The sequence below is a fragment of the Aethalodelphis obliquidens genome, unplaced genomic scaffold (genome assembly GCF_003676395.1).
Source record: "Aethalodelphis obliquidens isolate GAN/ISIS:26980383/991018 unplaced genomic scaffold, ASM367639v1 scaffold14, whole genome shotgun sequence".
NCBI classification, from domain to species: Eukaryota; Metazoa; Chordata; class Mammalia; order Artiodactyla; family Delphinidae; genus Aethalodelphis; species Aethalodelphis obliquidens.
Window position 1 is genome coordinate 14,669,392 of NW_020837958.1, and position 19,043 is coordinate 14,688,434.

The 19,043-nt window shown below is 44.1% G+C and overlaps 1 protein-coding gene across 1 annotated transcript in view; it reads right to left on the reverse strand.

Moving 5' to 3' along the window:
- KIAA1549L (KIAA1549 like) overlaps nucleotides 1-19,043 on the reverse strand; it is a 134,177-nt gene that overhangs the window by 51,355 nt on the left and 63,779 nt on the right. The window contains exons 14-15 of the mRNA XM_027115069.1: nucleotides 12,138-12,355; nucleotides 5,247-5,376 (exon numbers count right to left, since the gene is read on the reverse strand). Of these exons, the coding sequence (XP_026970870.1) occupies nucleotides 5,247-5,376; nucleotides 12,138-12,355 (348 nt within the window). The remainder of the gene's footprint in view (nucleotides 1-5,246; nucleotides 5,377-12,137; nucleotides 12,356-19,043) is intronic.

The following is a 19,043-nucleotide window of genomic DNA, read 5'->3' on the forward strand; positions in this document are numbered from 1 at the left end:
ACAAAGCATCCTAAGAGACTACTACAAGCAACTGAATGGCAACAAAATGGACAACCTGGAAAAAATGGACAAATTGTTAGAAAGGTATAACCTTCCAAAACTGAACCAGGAAGAAATAGAAAATATGAACAGCCCCATCACAAGTAATGAAACTGAAACTGTGATTAAAAATCTTCCAACAAACAAAAGCCCAGGACCAGATGGCTTCACAGGTGAATTCTATCAAACATTTAGAGAAGAGCTAACACCCATCCTTCTCAAACTCTTTCAAAAAATTGTGGAGGAAGGAACACTCCCAAACTTATTCTATGAGGCCACCATCACCCTGATACCAAAACCAGACAAAGATACTACAAAAAAAGAAAATTACAGACCAATATCACTGCTGAATATAGATGCAAAAATCCTCAACAAAATACTAGCAAACAGAATCCAATAACACATTAAAAGGATCATACACCATGACCAAGTGGGATTTATCCCAGAGATGCAAGGATTCTTCAATATACGCAAATCAATCAAAGTGATACACCATATTAACAAACTGAAGAATAGAAACCATATGATCATCTCAATACATGCAGAAAAGCTTTTGACAAAATTTAACACCCATTTATGATAAAAACTCTCCAGAAAGTTGGGCATAGAGGGAACCTACCTCAACATAATAAAGGCCATATACGACAAACCCACAGCAAACATCATTCTCAATGGTGAAAAGCTGAAAGCATTTCCTCTAAGATCAGGAACAAGACAAAGATGCCCACTCTTGCCACTATTATTCAACATGGTTTTGGAAGTCCTAGCCACAGCAATCAGAGAAGAAAAAGAAATAAAAGGAATCCAGGGCTTCCCTGGTGGCACAGTGGTTGAGAATCTGCCTGCCAATTCAGGGGACACGGGTTCGAGCCCTGGTCTGGGAAGATCCCACATGCCACAGAGCAAGTGGGCCCGTGAGCCACACCTACTGAGCCTGCGCGTCTGGAGCCTGTGCTCCGCAATGAGAGAAGCCGCGACAGTGAGAGGCCCGTGCACCGTGATGAAGAGTGGTCCCCACTCGCCGCAACTAGAGAAAACCCTCGCACAAAAACAAAGACCCAACACAGTCAAATAAATAAACAAATAAATTTATTTAAAAGGAATCCAAATCGGAAAAGAAGTAAAGCTGTCACTGTTTGCAGATGACATGATACTATACAAAGAGAATCCTAATGATGCCACCAGAAAACTACTAGAGCTAATCAATGAATTTGGTAAAGTTGCAGGACACAAAATGAATGCACAGAAATCTCCTGCATTCCTTTACACTAATAATGAAAAATCTGAAAGAGAAATTAAGCAAACACTCCCATTTACCACTGCAACAAAAAGAATAAAATACCTAGGAATAAACCCACCTAGGGAGACAAAAGAACTGTATGCAGAAAACTATAAGACACTGATGAAACAAATTAAAGATGATACAAACAGATGGGGGGATATACCATGTTCTTGGATTGGAAGCATCAATATTGTGAGAATGACTATACTCCCAAAGCAATCTACAGATTCAATGCAATCCCTAACAAATTACCAATGGCATTTTTTACAGAACTAGAACAAAAAAAATCTTAAAATTTGTATGGAGACACAAAAGACCCTGAATAGCCAAAGCAGTCTTGAGGGAAAAAAACCGAGCTGGAGGAATCAGACTCCCTGACTTCAGACTATACTACAAAGCTACAGTAATCAAGACAATATGGTACTGGCACAAAAACAGAAATATAGATCAATGGAACAAGATAGAAAGCCCAGAGATAAACCCACACACCTATGGTCAACTAATCTATGACAAAAGAGGCAAGGATATACAATGGAGAAAAGACAGTCTCTTCAATAATTGGTGCTGGGAAAACTGGACAGCTACATGTAAAAGAATGAAATTAGAACACTCCCTAACACCATACACAAAAATGAACTCAAAATGGATTAAAGACCTAAATATAAGGCCAGACACTATAAGACTCTTAGAGGAAAATATAGGAAGAACAGTGTTTGACATAAATCACAGCAAGATCTTTTTTGATCCACTTCCTAGAGTAATGGAAATAAAAACAAAAATAAACAAATGGGACCTAATGAAACTTAAAAGCTTTTGCACAGCAAAGGAAACTATGAACAAGATGAAAAGACAACCCTCAGAATGGAAGAAAGTATTTGCAAATGAATCAAAGGACAAAGGATTAACCTCCAAATATATAAATAGCTCATGCAGCTCAATATTAAAGAACAAACAACCGAATCCAAAAATGGGCAGAAGACCTAAACAGAGATTTCTCCAAAGAAGACATACAGATGGCCAAGAAACACATGAAAAGCTGTTCAACATCACTAATTATTAGAGAAATGCAAATCAAAACCACAATGAGGCATCATCTCACACCAGTTAGAATGGGCATCATCAGAAAATCTACAAACAACAAATGCTGGAGAGGGTGTGGAGAAAAGGGAACCCTCTTGCACTGTTGGTGGGAATGTAAATTGATACAGCCACTATGGAGAACAGTATGGAGGTTCCTTAAAAAACTAAAACTAGAATTACCAGGTGACCCAGCAATCCCACTACTGGGCATATACCCTGAGAAAACCATAATTCAAAAAGACACATGCACCCCAATGTTCATTGCAGCACTATTTACAATAGCCAGGTCATGGAAGCAACCTAAATGCCCATCGACAGACGAATGGATAAAGAAGATGTGGTACATATATACAATGGAATATTACTCAGCCATAAAAAGGAACGAAATTGGGTCATTTGTAGAGACGTGGATGGATCTAGAGACTGTCATACAGAGTGAAGTAAGTCAGAAAGAGAAAAACAAATATCGTATATTAACACATATATGTGGAACCTAGAAAAATAGTACAGATGAACCGGTGTGCAGGGCAGAAATAGAGACATAGATGTAGAAAAGAAACGTATGGACACCAAGGGGAGAATGTGGCAGGGGGTGGTGGTGGTCGTGTGATGAATTGGGAGATTGGGATCGACACATATACACTAACATGTATAAAATGGATAACTAATAAGAACCTGCTGTATTAAAAATAAATAAAATAAAATTCAAAAGAAAAAAAAAAAAGGAGCTGGTCCCTCTGGTGTTTCCTAATCTGGCAGAAATGACTTGCAAATGTTGGCCTGGCTTCAAGATCCCCAGACCCAGTAGGAAGCATGACGTGTTTCCAACTGAATGACCTGTTCACTGCTGAGCTAATGGATTCTTTTGCCAGGAGTGATTCAGGACTTTTGGAACATCAAGATTCAGAAAACGAATGCATGCATTGTTTAAAACTAAGACTCTTATTTTTTACTTTATCTGCTGGTCCAGTTTTGGCTTGTGTGGGTTATCCATGCAAGAATTTTGTTGAGACCTGACATCTTATAGAGATCAGAAATACTGGGCATATATTACGTTATGAGAAGACAGATATACAGTGTTGTGAGGGCACATGCAGGTCGTATTGTGGTGGTTAAGGGGATGGGCTCTGGAGTCGGGTAAACTTATTATGTAACTGCTTGGAGCCTTGGTTTCCCATCTGTACAACGGACATGATGAGAGTACCTACCTGACTGGTGACTGCCAATTCAATGAGATTATACCCGTAAAAAGACTAGAATAGGGCCTGGTCTCGTGTGCGCAGTCAGGACATGATAGCAAATACTTCTCATGGGATTAAAAGGCTCAGGAGGAGATACAAGAAACAATTTCATTCTCAGCATCAACAGTCTAAATTCCTAAAATTGTTCCCTAGGTGATCATCTTCTCTAAAGGAAACATATTTGCTTATGTTTTTGTGATCACACACACTTTTCAAAGAATTGTATATTTTAAAATATCTATTGAAATGAAGTGTGCTTCCCCTAAAGTAATCTGTAATTGGAATATTTATACATGTTTGTGAGAGGTGAGCAACCGCCTTTAAAAAATCGTCCCTCTCCTACTGTTCTACACAACATTCCAGGAGTATTAGTTGAGTACTGCAAGTCCTGGCAAAGTGGTAAAAAAAAACCCTGCAGTGTTCTCTTTTCAAGACTAATAGGGAAACCTCTGGCCTATTTCCTCAAACTGTAAAAATGTCTGTGTCTAGAACCTCACAAGAAATCTATTAATACAAATCTTGAAATAAATTAAGAATCCTATCATACCTCAGCAGAATAGTCCCGAGCAGAAGAAGAAGTTCCCCAAACTACAAGCATCCAGGAAGAATACTCACTGTTAGTAGGGAGAGATTAATTGGAAATTTCAAATGCCCTATTTTTAACCACAGGCTGATTATCAAATTGATGATCAAGTTTAGTGTAAGAAATATTTGTATGGGGAGAAAATTTAACATTGAATAATTTAATCTGGAGGAGAAAAAAAGATTTTCCCAAAGCATCTGGAATTTTACAAAACTAAACCATCAAACTGTTTTCTATAAAAAAGGAAAGAGAAATAAAAGATAAGGGTATCATCACCAACACAAATATCAAGTTTAAATGTAAGGAAGGTAATTAGAGTTCAAATTAGGTATAATATCTCTGCTTTTAATTGGACCATTAAAAAATCCCACTTTAAGTTTTTGTGGCAAACAATGACCAGTCCTGAGGGTGTAGAAATCCAACTACATGTGACGGGATGTAAACAACGTGAGAGGAGGCACCACATTGTAAGTCATCATCTGGGGACGTTTGATGGGATTAGAAGCATTTTTACAGCCTGGAGCATCCTTGCACATAAGCATGTGCTTCATCATATGTAATCACCAAATCGCTCTGTTGGAAATCTCATTGTTTCCATGGCATATTGAGGAGTTATGAAATCAGGAACAAATCCAACTTCTCAACGGTGCTATGGATTAAAAGAAGCCTATGTTCAAATGAATTCTAACCCACAGCCATAGTTCCTACTGAGTTTGTAAGGACAAAGGGAAAAAAAATTAAGCGCATTTAGAATTGCTGTTGAGTTTAAGATCAATAATGTACTATTCATATAATGGTTGAATTTAGACACTGAGCTCCTTTGAGCAATAATTTGTTACTCTGACACATTCCAATTAGTCTTACTTTGCAAAACAGGTAATAAATAATAAAACAGAAACCATTTTAGTGCATTTTAAAATTCCACTAATATGCAGTAAACTGAAACATTATAGGATGCTCTCTCCCCTCTGCATTCAGGACAAAGCAAAGCTGTATTCAGCTCGGCCCACCAGAGACTTACATCGTATCCGCTGTTACGGATTCCACGCCGAGGTCGCTCCCGAGTCACCAGAAGGTCCATCTCCGTCTCCCCCGGACTCGGGCTGTTCAGAGATTGCCGACTCCGGTAGACAGAGTTCTTCATCTGTTGCCTGAAGAAAATTCAACAACTGTTATGATGCAGCAAATGCCCTGACAGATGGAATTCTCCACTGATCCAAACTACAGGCAACCAATGAAGGGTTTGGATTTGCTTCACGAATCTCAGAATTGATGGTATTTGTTCCCTGGCCATCAGGGGCTGTAGAAAGAGTAGAATAAAGAATTTTCTTCCAGATGCTATAACCATTTGGCTGAATTGTAAATGCTCTTTTGTATGGAAACTAGGTAACTATAATCAATTGCAACACTGCAACCTCATCTAAAATTCTGCTGATGGCAAGGCCAGGGACTCTCCCTTGACCCTCTAGGACAGCTAATGCTGGAAGAACAAACTTGCTTTTGTTAGCTTTGTTGACTTGGCAGCCTCCTATTCCTTTTCATCTTTCTGATTTCACATGCAGGGTTCCATGATGCGTTAACAAACGCTGTGGCTAATGAGCTTCTCAAACACAAGTGTTGATAGATTTTCTTTTCTACCTTTACCACAGTGGATTCCCTTCTGGGCTAAGGAGCTATAAACCAAAAGGCAATTTGGGGCCCATCCATCCATCCATTCATCATTCAGTATTTACTGAGTGGCTACTATGTACCAGGCACTGTGGAAGATGATGAAGATTCACAGTGAGCAGGACAGACATGGCCCCACTCTCCTGAGCTTACATTCTAATAAGGGAGACAGACAATTCGCATGATAATTTCCAAGAGAAATAAGGGCTAGGAAGAAAAACGAGGTGATGTGACAGATGGCGATAGGATGAGGGATGACTTTAGATAGGATGGTCAGGAAAGACCTCTCTGGAGAGGTGACATTTTGACAGACACCTTAACAGAGCCAGCCACATGCCAATCTAGGCATAGAGCATTTCAGGCCCAGGGAGTAGCATGTTCAGAGGCTCCACTCAGATCCCACTAGGAAATGCATCATCACTGTCTTGTTTCCACTTGTCATTAGAGGAGTTTTTTGAGGAGGGGGAAAGAAACAGTAACATAGTGAGGGCTGTGGCTGTGCTTTTCTTCTTGCACAAGAGTCAATTCTCAGTAGCAGGGACTTTCACATGATCCTGCAGGGTTCATCACACAAAGGTGGGATAAAATCACTGGCTACTTCCCTCTCATCCAACAGTAAGTTTCTCTCTGTAAATAACTTGCATTTCAGAGCATCTGCCTTCAGAGAACTCCCCAAACACCACCTATTTTGTGTCTCGGTTCTAAGATTCTATCCATTCGTTGGTTGAAGGAAAAGAGGTTGCATTATTTATTCCCAGTGACTATGGAAGAAACCTGGGACATATAGATACCTTTTCATGATCCCACACCCAGTTTGTCACAGCATGACACTCACACACTGTTAGTCTAGAACAGACATTAGAACTCCCAAGGCAAGACACTACCCTCGCAATTAGTCTAGGGAATAAAACACACTATTAGACCGACTCCCTCACCATGAGGAGCTTATACCTGTTCAGAGAGCCTCTGTGGTCTTTGCTTCCCTGGCATGCAGGACAACCATCTTTAGGTAAGAGCACTAGGATGTTCTTTGGGGGCCAGCTTTCCTCCAGGGATAGACATGTGACTCAGGCTGGACAGTCATAGCATCACAACCCCATGGCCATAAGAGCTGGTCAGAGGGTGGGCACTTGAGTTAGTCAAATGAGACTAAGTCTAAGTTGTTGGTAACCAGTCTGCCACTCTGAGGTAAAAGCCTGCCTGAAAACCGGCCAGCAAAGAGTGAAGAAACAGCAAGGTAAACATGGAAGACATTCTATGACCTCTTAGATCTAGCCACTCCTGAAGCTTTGGCCTGTTCAATGGTAAATTCCCCTTTTATTTAACCAGTTTGTGTTGGTTTTCCATCATTTACATCCAAAAGAATCCTGACTAATATAGGAGCTCACCACCTAGTGTTATCAAACGTGCCCTGTAGTTATCTGCAATGAGAGGCTTCCTTTAGGAAAGAAGCACAGCCTCGTGAAACAGAATCTGTTCTCAGTGATTCACACGTTAAGGCAGATCCCAAAGAATTCTCACCCTTGACTTAATTACAAATCATTTTTGGAAGAAGCAGACTTTACAACTGTCCTGAGATTGCCAATTACTAATAAAGGTGATGGAGGAGTAAATACTAGGATTAGCAATTGTCATTTAAGTAGTTTATTTTGGAAGTATTAGAAATACAATAGTGAGATTGTTTAAGCCCTTTCAAGAACCATGAATGGGGGTGAGTCCTTAGACACTGGCATACACCCCAATCTCCTTTTCCGTCAAAGACAAGGTTCTTTTATATACAGTTTAAAGACTGCTGTTTGACATGGATCTCAATTGACCAGATCACCAATGTGTGCCTGATGTGCAAGCAACTACTTCGAGATAAATTAGGCTTTCAGGTAGAGAAATTACTTATTTTAATCAAATAAGAGTTCCCTTAGGTATATTCATTTCCTATTGGTATTTTTGCTATACTTTAAAAGTTAACAAATTTTGAAACTTGCAAACTTGAGATATAAGCTTTTTAACCTTTGAAAATACTGCTGGGAGGATAATGATAAATATTATTTGGATTTTTTTGGACCCTGGGATTAACCACTATAGTTTAAGAATGTAGTTTCCAAACTGTGTTCTACAGAACCCTAGGGTTCCATAAAGATGGACTAGAGCCATTGAGAAGGAGGAGGACGCCCTGCTTCTATCAGAAAAACTCTGTCTTTATAGGTTATTGCCTTAGGTTGGGTTCCCCCAGAAGCAAGCTCTGTGATGATCTGAGTAGAAGTAGAAGTGGTTTGTTTGGGAGAGGGTTCCAGGAAGCACAAGTTGGGAAGTGGGAAAATGAGAGAGGGAAGGAAAGGAAGCCAATAAAGGATATGATCCAGAGCAGATCAGTGTTTTGGGCATCTGGGGCTCAAACTCACTAGAGGAGTGTGAGAGACAGATGTTTTAAAATGTAGGTTTCGGGCTTCCCTGGTGGTGCAGTGGTTGAGAGTCCGCCTGCCGATGCAGGGGACACGGGTTCGTGCCCCGGTCCGGGAAGATCCCACATGTCGCGGAGCGGCTGGGCCCGTGAGCCATGGCCGCTGAGCCTGCGTGTCCGGAGCCTGTGCTCCGCAACGGGAGAGGCCACAACAGTGAGAGGCCCGCGTACCGCAAAAAAAAAAAAAAAATAATAAAATAAAATAAAATGTAGGTTTCATTATTATTCAGGTATGGTAAAACCAACAGATCAGGGGATGACTGCCATTGAAAAGATAGCTCGTATACTCACAGATCTCAAGAGGAAAGGGCATGCCACACTATGGAGGGCCACATGGAAAGCACAAAGGTCAGTCACAAGGCAGTGGGAGTGTGGGGAAAATGTGGGCAAGAGCCTTTATTGTGGCTTTCATGGGAAAGAACTGGCAAGGCAGGGTAAGCAGGCTTAGGACTGGCTCACTTGAAAGATTCTGGCAGACTCTGGGACATGGGAGCTGTCCCTGTTTGTCTGGTACCTGGCCAGGGTGATTCGGGCAGGGACGCTGGGGGCTCAGATTGCAAAAGCCCTGTGTGCAAGAGGCAGCTGGAGTCTGGGCTCCAGCTTGTTTGGTTTGTGTCTAACAAGTGCACTTGCACGTGAGACTTACTATCCCTAAGAAAAGTCTAGCCAGCCCTGGGAGGGGCAGTTTCTCCAGGGGCAAGGTCCCAGATGTCAAGTCATCAAACATAGAAACCAGACAACGTGGTTATTACAACAGTGTATAGTTCTTCTGCCAGGGGTCTTTATCCATCAGTTCCCATCTGTCAGTGACTACAGCTGCTCCAGAGCACATTAACTACCTGACACTTCTGGTCGGGGGCTCACGTCAGAGTCACAGATGAAGGATGCTGCTGGCCTATAGGGGGGCTGAGGGGATATGTAGGGGGCCTCTGACAGCACCTGCCTCAGTTATATTACATACTCTGTGTCTCTGGGAAAGAGTTTATAAAATAAAAAGGGGGGTGTACTCTGACTTTTAAAAAAAAGCTGTGAAAACTTTTTTTTTTTTTTTTTGCGGTACATGGGCCTCTCACTGTTGGGGCCTCTCACTGTTGTGTCCTCTCCTGTTGCGGAGCACAGTCTCCGGACACGCAGGCTCAGCGGCCACGGCTCATGGGCCCAGCCGCTCCGCGGCATGTGGGATCTTCCCGGACCGGGGCACAAACCCATGTCCCCTACATTGGCAGGCGGACTCTCAACCACTGCGCCAGCAGGGAAGCCCTGTGAAAACTCTTTTAAAGGGTATCAGGATGAGTCATCATTTGGAATCTAAACTTTGTCTTTGATTTATTTAGGTCTCAGGGTAAGATTCTGGTTATTGATGCTACCTCTGGCCTAGAGAATGAGTCCCTTACTTGTGCCTTGCAGGGGCTAGGTCACTGAGAGCAGAACCTCTAACAAGTTGAACTGTGAACAGTAATTAACAAGTCTAACCTGTGATAACAGGTAACACAACCTGTGATAACAGGTAACACACACAGCAGGTAGCAGTGGACAGTGCCTGGAGTCAACAGTGGGGTGTGACAAAAATAGCACCCAAGGGGCTTCCGTGGTGGCACAGTGGTTAAGAACCCACCTGCCAACGCAGGTGACACATGTTTGAGCCCTGGTCCGGGAAGATCCCACATGCTGCAGAGCAACTAAGCCCGTGTGCCACAACTACGGACGCTGCATTCTAGAGCCCATGAGCCACAACTACTGAGCCCGTGGGCCACAACTACTGAAGCCCATGCACCTAGAGCCCGTGCTCCACAACAAGAGAAGCCACCGCAATGAGAAGCCCGTGCACCGCAACGAAGAGTAGCCCCCGCTCACCACAAGTAGAGGAAGCCCACACGCAGCAACGAAGACCCAACGCAGCCAAAAATAAATTAAAAATTAATTTTTTTTAAAAACTTAAAAAAAAAAAGAATAGCACCCAAGAGCTTACTGAGCCTCTGTTTCTCTCCTTTTCTCTATTAATCTTTCTCTTCTCGTCCCAGTCTCTTGCTGACCCCATCTCCTTTCCTACCCCCCACCTCACCTGATTTGTTGTTATCTCTATTTTTCCCTTAACTGGTCAAACATTTTAATTAAATCATTTCTTCAACAGACATTTCCTAAAAATTACCTTTATCATTCCAGCATCAGCAGGCCATCAAAGGGCCTTAAGAATCTGGCCTGACCTTTTGTTAGGCAGTGGAGACGCACCTCTCCAGAAAAAAGTTTTGCTCATTCTCCTTATAAAATACCTTAACAGAAAGTTTCATTTCTCAAAAATTTCCAAACTCAGTTCCTCTTCCTTGTACAGGGCTTTTGATTCATTTCCCAAGTATCAGCAGGAAACCCAGCAAAAAAACTCCCCGCCCTCGTCTATAAAAGACCCCTGAAGTAAAAAGCCCCAAAGTATAAAGTGAAAGGTAAAGAAGCCCCAGCCTCCCAATAACATCTACATATGTTCTTCTCTTGTTTTCCTACAGTTATCAACTTGGTGACACACACATTGTGATCCCATCACAGTATGATTTTAGATCAACAGCTTGGTATCCCCACCAAGCCTAATGAGAAGCCTGATAAATGAAGCACTGGCTTAGAGTTCTCCCCTTTCATTATTAAAAATAAATTATGGTGATTCCATTCATAAAATATAGCAGCTTGATTTTATGGCTTCCATCTAAGCCTGCCACATAGTCATTTTGGCTTTGAATAAATACTCGCTCAGGCCAGGAACCATCCTGTCCTCCCCGGGGACCTCTGAAGAGGGTACGTCTGCCAAGGCTACAGGATGGGTTGGAGCACTGGCAGCTCAAAGTCAAGGGGCCACTGCCAAGGAGTATTTGAAAGAGATGTTCTCAAATCATGAAAATGCTTTTGGGGAAATGCCTCAGAGGGAAGGCAAAGAAGAAAGGCGGGCCTATCTAGCTTTGCTGACCTCTACCCCTTTTCCCAGCAGGTGAGGCCACTCCCTGCTGAATTAGCCGCAAAGCTTGGAGAGATGCCAATTCCAACCACCAGGCCTACCCGTCTCTTGCTAGGCCAGGCCCACCTTTTCCACTGTCACAGCAGCTCACATTTCAAACACCCATTGCACTTGTGAGCAATGAACTTTTGGGGTGGTGATCTTTCTCTCCCATCAGACCTTAAGTTCCACAAGAGCAGTGATTGGGCTGTCCTGTCCACCATAAAAGTTGGAATGAATTGAATGAATGAACATGTGACCATGACAGTATCCAGGATCATGCGTGGTGCCCAATACAGAGCAGGTGACAATAAATGGCAAGTGAATGAACAAGTCTATGAATGAAAGAGGAACTCGGCATGGAGATTGCAGTAGCGGTGCGGTAAATACTTACTGAAGCTGAATGAAAAGGTGAGGCATGCGTTCTGTTTTTCTTATGCAAGAGCCACTAAAATAATTGACGAATACACTGTCCCTTGATCTGGAAGTTGCATAACCAGGTGGGTGATAACTGTATCTGAACCCAGCTCTGAAACAGCTACAGGTTTGAAAACATCATTAAGCTAAAGGACAATTATGGTTGTTTGCACAAGTATTTTTTTTTAACGGCTTCAGTTTTATTCTCTCCCAGACTCACTGTGGAACTCCTGTTCGTACAGACCAGTGTGGCCCAGACCAGCAGCCTGCAAAGACGATAGTCCTAAAGTAACAAACAGATCCAGAGACCCAGACTGTATTGCCCGAGGCACACCCTGCCCTCATCCCACTAATGGTACAGCGACCTTCAGAGAATCCCTTAGGGACTGCACCTGTTTTTAGCCTCAGTGAACGGGGCACACATTTCTGGGTCTGGATCCAAAACGTGCTCGATTTCCTTTGGGGCTTTTTCATACATCTTTTTTCTTTCCATCTGAGCCTTGCCCGCCTCCACCGGAGGGAAGTCGTAGTACCCCTTCCTCTTGGCTTTGAGGCGCAGCTTGTTCCGATAATGCTCGATGTCTGACTTCTGCTTCAGGGCTTTGTTCACCTGGGGAGAGAGACAGTCTCAGGCCCACACCTGACCAGGCACAGCCCACAGACAGGAAGCTTCATCAGACAGTCACAACTCCTGGAAAAGCCATCCTGGGCTTCACCTCTGGTCCTTTGAGCCAGCCAGACCCACCTGTGTCCCATGCCAAGACCAGCCCTCAAGAGTGGACCACAAACAGTGTGGAGCCTGGCGCTTGCCTAGGTCACCTGAGACCTTCCCGCAGGGCGTCCTTGCTCATCTATGCGAGTCTACTTGGGTCTAGGCCTGACTCTGCACTTTTAGCTTTGTGGTGTGGGCCTTAGTCCTGCCTAAACCCTTTTGGTTCCCCTGTGTGGAAGACTTGGACTTGGCAACCCAGCTAGACTTGGGGTTCCGACTCTAGCTCCAGCCCTGAGCAGCCCAGTGGCCTCCCCTGGCGGTCTGGCTGGTGTCCAGCTGGATAAGACAGCCAGTTCCTGAAGGAGTAGAGTTGAGATGAATGGGGTGGGAAAGGGGAGCAGACACCCTGCTCCCAAGGTCTCCCCACTCTATCGACCTGCACTTGAGAGCTTATTCTTGTCAACCTATAGCTTTCTTGAAAGAAGCCTTGCATGGTCTCTATTGCCAACCAGTTCCTGCTCACCTGTCAAAGATACAAGCAGATGACTTTGCTAAATACGTAACAAATGATGAGGATGTTACTCCCACAAACAGAGCTGAATGGTGAAATCTGCCTGACACTGAACAATATGGAGAACCGTTAGTGCTGCTGGTAATCGGACTTGACTACATCTGTATGATCATGTACACTGTAGAGAGCATTTTCACAGCTGGAATTTCAAGGGACAATCATGGAAAGTCTGGTAAGTGTGGGGATGACTTCCACCTGACAGATGAGGAAACTGAGGCCCCCAAACGGCTGATTTAGTAAAGTGCAGAGTTGGGACCCCTAGCAAACTAAGTAAGAGCTCCCCTTATAGAGTCTGTGATGTACAATCACTGGAGTGACTTAATGTGTGTGAAGTGAAGTCTTCTTAACCTTCATGACAACCCATAGGCAGGTTATTTCATTCCCCCTTATACAGATGAGATTAAGGAGCTTTCTCACAGTCCCCACAGATAATCAGTGGTGGGGTCAGGGTTTGACCTTGGACAGCCCATGTCAGAGCTCTGAGTCTGCACAGTTAGCTACCATGTACACTGCCTCTCAGGATGAGAAGACGAGGAAGTACAGAAGGTCCAAAGTCTAAGCCCCTGGACTGGTAGATTCCACCCCAAGCATGGCTGAGGGCTGAGGTTGGTGTGGGCTTGCCAGAGTTGGGTCTTTCCATTGGGAAGATGTGCAAGGCAATGGTCATCTGGCAGTGCACTGGCGCTGGATACAGAGCTGGCAAAAAATCCATAGGCCCAGACTCTATCCCAGACCTACTGAATCCGAATCTTCAAGAGTGGGGCCTGGGCATCTGTAGTTTGAAAAAAGTCCCAGAGCTGACTCTGGTCCAGCACCTGGGTGAGAAACCTCTGGCACTGAGCATTGGTTTTCAAATTATATTCCATGGATTTGTGTCATTTTGGAAGGTCGGCTGAGAATCTTATGAGAATTAGGAGTCTTGCCCTCCAAAAGCCAATAGCTTCAGCAAGTCCAGGGACCTGGGTTAAGAACTGTTGCCCCAGAGCTCCAGGAGAGTCCTCAGGAGCCAGGAAAGTGTGGAGGCAGAAAGAAGACAGCTAATGGGCTTCCCTGGTGGTGCAGTGGTTGAGAGTCCGCCTGCTGCTGCAGGGGACACGGGTTCGTGCCCCGGTCCGGGAAGATCCCACATGCCGTGGAGCGGCTGGGCCCGTAAGCCATGGCTGCTGAGCCTGTACGTCCGGAGCCTGTGCTCCGCAACGGGAGAGGCCACAACAGTGAGAGGCCCGCGTACCGCAAAAAAAAAAAAAAAGAAGACAGCTAAGCTGTGGGGTCTGGTCCCCAACCAACAGAGCAGCCCTCCATGCTCCTGTTCGCGTTCTATATTAGACTGCTACAAAACAGTATGTTTGAAGAAAGGATTAGGGGGTTCGAGAAGGCATAAGGTCCAATGGTCTTGGGGTCAGAAACTTGAGGCCCCCGGGACGTGGCACAGGAGCTTCCTCACTGTTGCAGCCAATGCCAACGGGGCACAGAGGGAGGGAGGGGTACAGTTGTCTTACTCCCTTTGTGTCCCTCCTGGACTTGAAAGTCCCCCAGGTAGCAAGGACCCACAGCCTGGGATGCTGGGCTTCTGGCCAGTCCCTGACTCACTGCCCATGCTGCTGACGATACTTTAGATTAAGCTCTTTTTCTTCTTAAGGCTCTTCTATTTGGATAATTAACTTAAAATCTGCTAGAACATCAAGACTCCAAAAACGAAGGCCGGCAGTACTCCCTTCTGCTGAGGGAATTGCTCCCCTCTTTCCCCCAGTTCCCCCCACTGTCACAGGTAAGCATAGGAGCAGGGTCCCCACTTGAGCCAAACTTACTTGCAAGTAACACAGGGGAAGAATCTCCTTTTAAAGTCAATCTCTGTCTCTCACTCATTCCCAACTCTTCATGAAATGTTCACCAGAGCTCAGTAGGTTAATATGCAAACACACTTGGGAGGATAATACCGTTGCTTTCAGTCATTTGCATCTTAATGATGGAGCAGCATAAAGCTGTGGCTAAGGGTGTAGGTTCTGGGGACCAGATCAACTGCCTGGTTTAAATCCCAGCTCTGTCGTTCCCTAGCTACGTGACCCTGGGCACATTACTTAACTTCTCTGTGCCTCAGATTCGTTAGGTGAAGAGGCAGATAATACTACTGCCCTCGTAGGGCTGTTGTGAGGATTTGCATGAGTTCACATGCATGGCATGCTTGCAACGTGACCATCACTGAGAATGACTTTAAAATGTTATTATCGCTAATGTGGGTTGTTTGGGGTTCCTTTACATCTAAGAGTAAGGGAGAGGGAGCTTGACAGAGAGAAGGGGAAGGGGAATGAGTAGCTTTGGGAGCACAGAGCACTAAGGTGAGCAGACGTGGGTGGAGTGGGGCAGTGAGGGGGCTTTGGGCTGAGCAGCATGGGTGCAGCACTGTGGGAGTGGGTGTGCTGGGGCAGGGGCAAGATGAACAAAGGAAGGCAGACAGGCCACAGGCTGCACTGAAGTCTTAGAATGTCCCTGTTCCTTCCTCTTGCCCATGAGAGTTACTCTGGTTGCATCCTTTCTGGTTCCTGTTTCAGGAGGGAAAGAGGAAGGGGCAAGCCAGTTGCAAGAAGCAGCCTGTAACAATGTAAACCAACACCTGGGGGCTTTGAGGATTAGATATAGCACTAGCTGTGTCTGGCCAACAAGTTGTGGTGAGAGTGTGGTGTTTTATCAAAGCCCATTCGAGGATCCGTGCAGCTAGCTCCGGAGTCATGAGCCTGAGTAACTATAGCCCATCCTCTAAGATAAACTCCCAAATGCCCAGGATGTGGTTCAACGTGCAAGCAGAGACTCCAGTCCTGACACTCCACGCTGCTAGGTTATCCTAGCAATGAATTCATCCAGTGGTAAGATATGTATCAACCAACGTACGAAGCCCAAGGTTCACTAACGCGAGGCTGCATCTTAGATGCTTAATTTTTACAGCATTTGAAGAAACAGACTGAGGGACATATTTTTTCTAACTCTTGCAAAGATCTCCCCAACCTGGGCCCTGATGATAGCTTTAGGTTGGTAGCATCTCACAAATCTTTAATTGTTCCCTCATTCTGCCTGCCACTGAGAAAACCAGTAAAGAGAAGAAGGTAGCATGACATTCTCTGAGCCAGGAATCCATTTCTGGAATCTCTCCTGAAACAACGTTCCAAGAGAAGTTCAAAGTCAGAGATGAAAGTTAACGTCACCAGTAATCAGACATATCAGTATCAAGTACTTCCTGATGCAATGCCCACGAAAGGCCACAACATTCCCATAGTTATGCCAAAACTTCATAACCTCAATCCAGTCATAAGAAAACATCAGACAAATCCAAATTGAGGGACATTCTACATGGTAACTGGCTTCAAAAGAGTAACGGTCATGAAAGACAAAATGGTCACAAAGAAGGAAACTGTCCCAAACTGGAGGAGACTCAGAAGACAACTAAATGCCATGTGGGATCCTGGACTGGATTCCAGAACAGGAGAAGGACATGAGCGGGAAAACCGGTGAAATTCAAATGAGATCTGCACATTAGTCAATAGTATTGTACCAATGTTATGTTCTTGGGTTGGATCATTATTCTATGGTTACAGAATATGTTAACAGTAGGGGTAGCAGGTGAAAAACTAGCTGGGTAAAGGAATTCTCTGTCCTACTACAGCAACTCTTTTGTAAATCTAAAATTATTTTCAAAATAAAAACTTTTTAAAAGTCATGCATGAAAACTAAAACCAAAAATACCTGGTTTGAACAATGGGAGAGTAGTTTCCCAATCAACGGTGCACCTACTCAATCAGGTCATTCACAATGATCGTCAGAAAGACAACAGCAACACAGCAAGTGCTTAAGATACAAGATATAAAGTTGTCTGTCTATGATGAGATTCTAAAATATCATGAGCTTGATCAAAAGCGTGAAGGTGGAAAAAATGAAAACAGAGGATGTATTAGGGTAGTGAAGTTACAGTGATCTTTCTTACTTTCTGAACTTTGCTGTTATTATGTTTTCTTTAAAATAATATTTAAAAGAATTACCTATAATTCATAAAAGGAAAATTTATGGCTTTGAGGCTGTACTTTCTTCACTTATACAAGCTGCCCGTAAGAGGAGAAAGAGGAAAATTATAAGACAGTCTGCCTCAAATGCCACAAGGCAGTAAATTACAGAGAACAGTTCAGGGCTCCTTTCCAATCCAAACGTCAGCAAGGTCTATTCCTTCAGCTACCAAAGTGTAACATGCATCCACTTCTGGACAGGGAAAATGCTCATCTGTTCTCCTGTGACAGGGCGATGGGCCTGGCAGAAAAAGGGAGTGGTAAGTTAGATTTAGCCGAGATCTGGAACCTGTCCCCAGGACATTCACATGGCTAAGCTGGGAATGAAAAGATCCAGGCATGGCAGCCATCACCTGGGCCCATACTGGGCAGAGGGTCTTAATGAAGAGCAGTTACCAGTGCGTTAGTGATAACCTCAGAGGCCTCTAATCACTGGGCTTGCATGTCCAGTGGCAGAACTGTGTATAAGGAAAGATTCACTGGCTGTGATTGGCTTTAAGAAGATATACAGGTTCCCACATTATAGGGCCAAAGGGCATAAAGTACACGATCAGTGAATCCTTGCTCATTAGCTGACTAATGATGATGATGACAGTAATAATAACGTACTTGTAGGCTAGGCACTGTTCTAAGTGCTTTACATGTATTAACTCATTTGATCCTCACAACAGTCCCATTGTACAGATGGAGATACTGAGGCACAGATAAATTAACCTGCCTAAGGTCACAAAGATAGTAAGTAGAAGAGGTGGGATTCACATTCTTGCAGCATGGCTGGAGAGTCCATACTCTTTCAAGCACAATGCTTTTTTTCACTAATGGGCCACAGGAAGTCAAAGAGAGGGAAGGAGCGAGCACTGGACAGGGAGCCAGGGGGCCTGAGCATCATGCTGTCGCAATAACCTGCAGTGCAACTTTGAGCAAGCCACCTGAGCCCTCTGGCTTCAGTTGCTTTGTCTAAAAAGAATGAGGTTGGAATAGAAGTGCTCTATAAGTCCACAACCAGTTAAGTTCTTTTTAGTTTTATTTATTTATTTTTGGCCATGCCGCGCGGCCTGTGGGATCTTAGTTCCCCGACCAGGGATCAAACCTGGGCCCACGTCAGTGAAAGCACTGAGTCTTAACCACTGGACCACCAGGGAATTCCCAGTTAAACTATTTTTAAAGTTGATGAACCTCAACTCATCACACCTCCGGGCAGTTCGGTCTTTCTGTCCAGAAAACCAGAGGAGCTTCCTGAATCAGGTCTGTAACAGGCTTTTATACGTGGCCTCGATGGGGGACGCAGACAAACCGCTAAGTGCGCTTACAATACACAGCTGCATGGGGCTGTCGCATTGTCCTCCGGGTGTGAGGGTAAAGAGACTTCAAAGCTTAGGCAATCTCCCTCCTGATGCAGGTAACCATAGCTGGGTATAAACTAATGAAGTGAAAAACCAACCTGACAGCTTAACAACAGAGAAAAATATATGAAAGTACGTGTGTGCGTGCATACATGTGTAATGTATTCACATGCAGGTTCCACATGCATGGCCTTAAAGGACCATAAACGTCTTCAGCCCACTGACCATTCTGCTGCGGGAGATGGAGAAATGGCAGATAATTTTTACCCAATTTACTCTCTTGCTCTCCCCTAAACTGCCTCTATCAATCTATCTATCTATCTCCATCCATCCATCCATCCACCCACCCACCCATCCATCTATCTGTTTTTCTTTGGTGGAATCATTATTCTCGTGTACATTAATCATTTTTTTCAGACTTAGGAAAATTGGTTAACATCATGATATCCATCGATATCCTCCTGGAAGCAGGCAAAGGGTTGTCTCAAGCTTGCTCAAAGGAGTAAAAGTCATTTCAAAGCCTAGATAGTGGGCCATATCCCGGTCTGGATCTCCTCCGGTCCCCTATCAATTCAAGTGCCTCTCACCACCACTGCAACAGACGTGCCATCCTGACCAGTTTA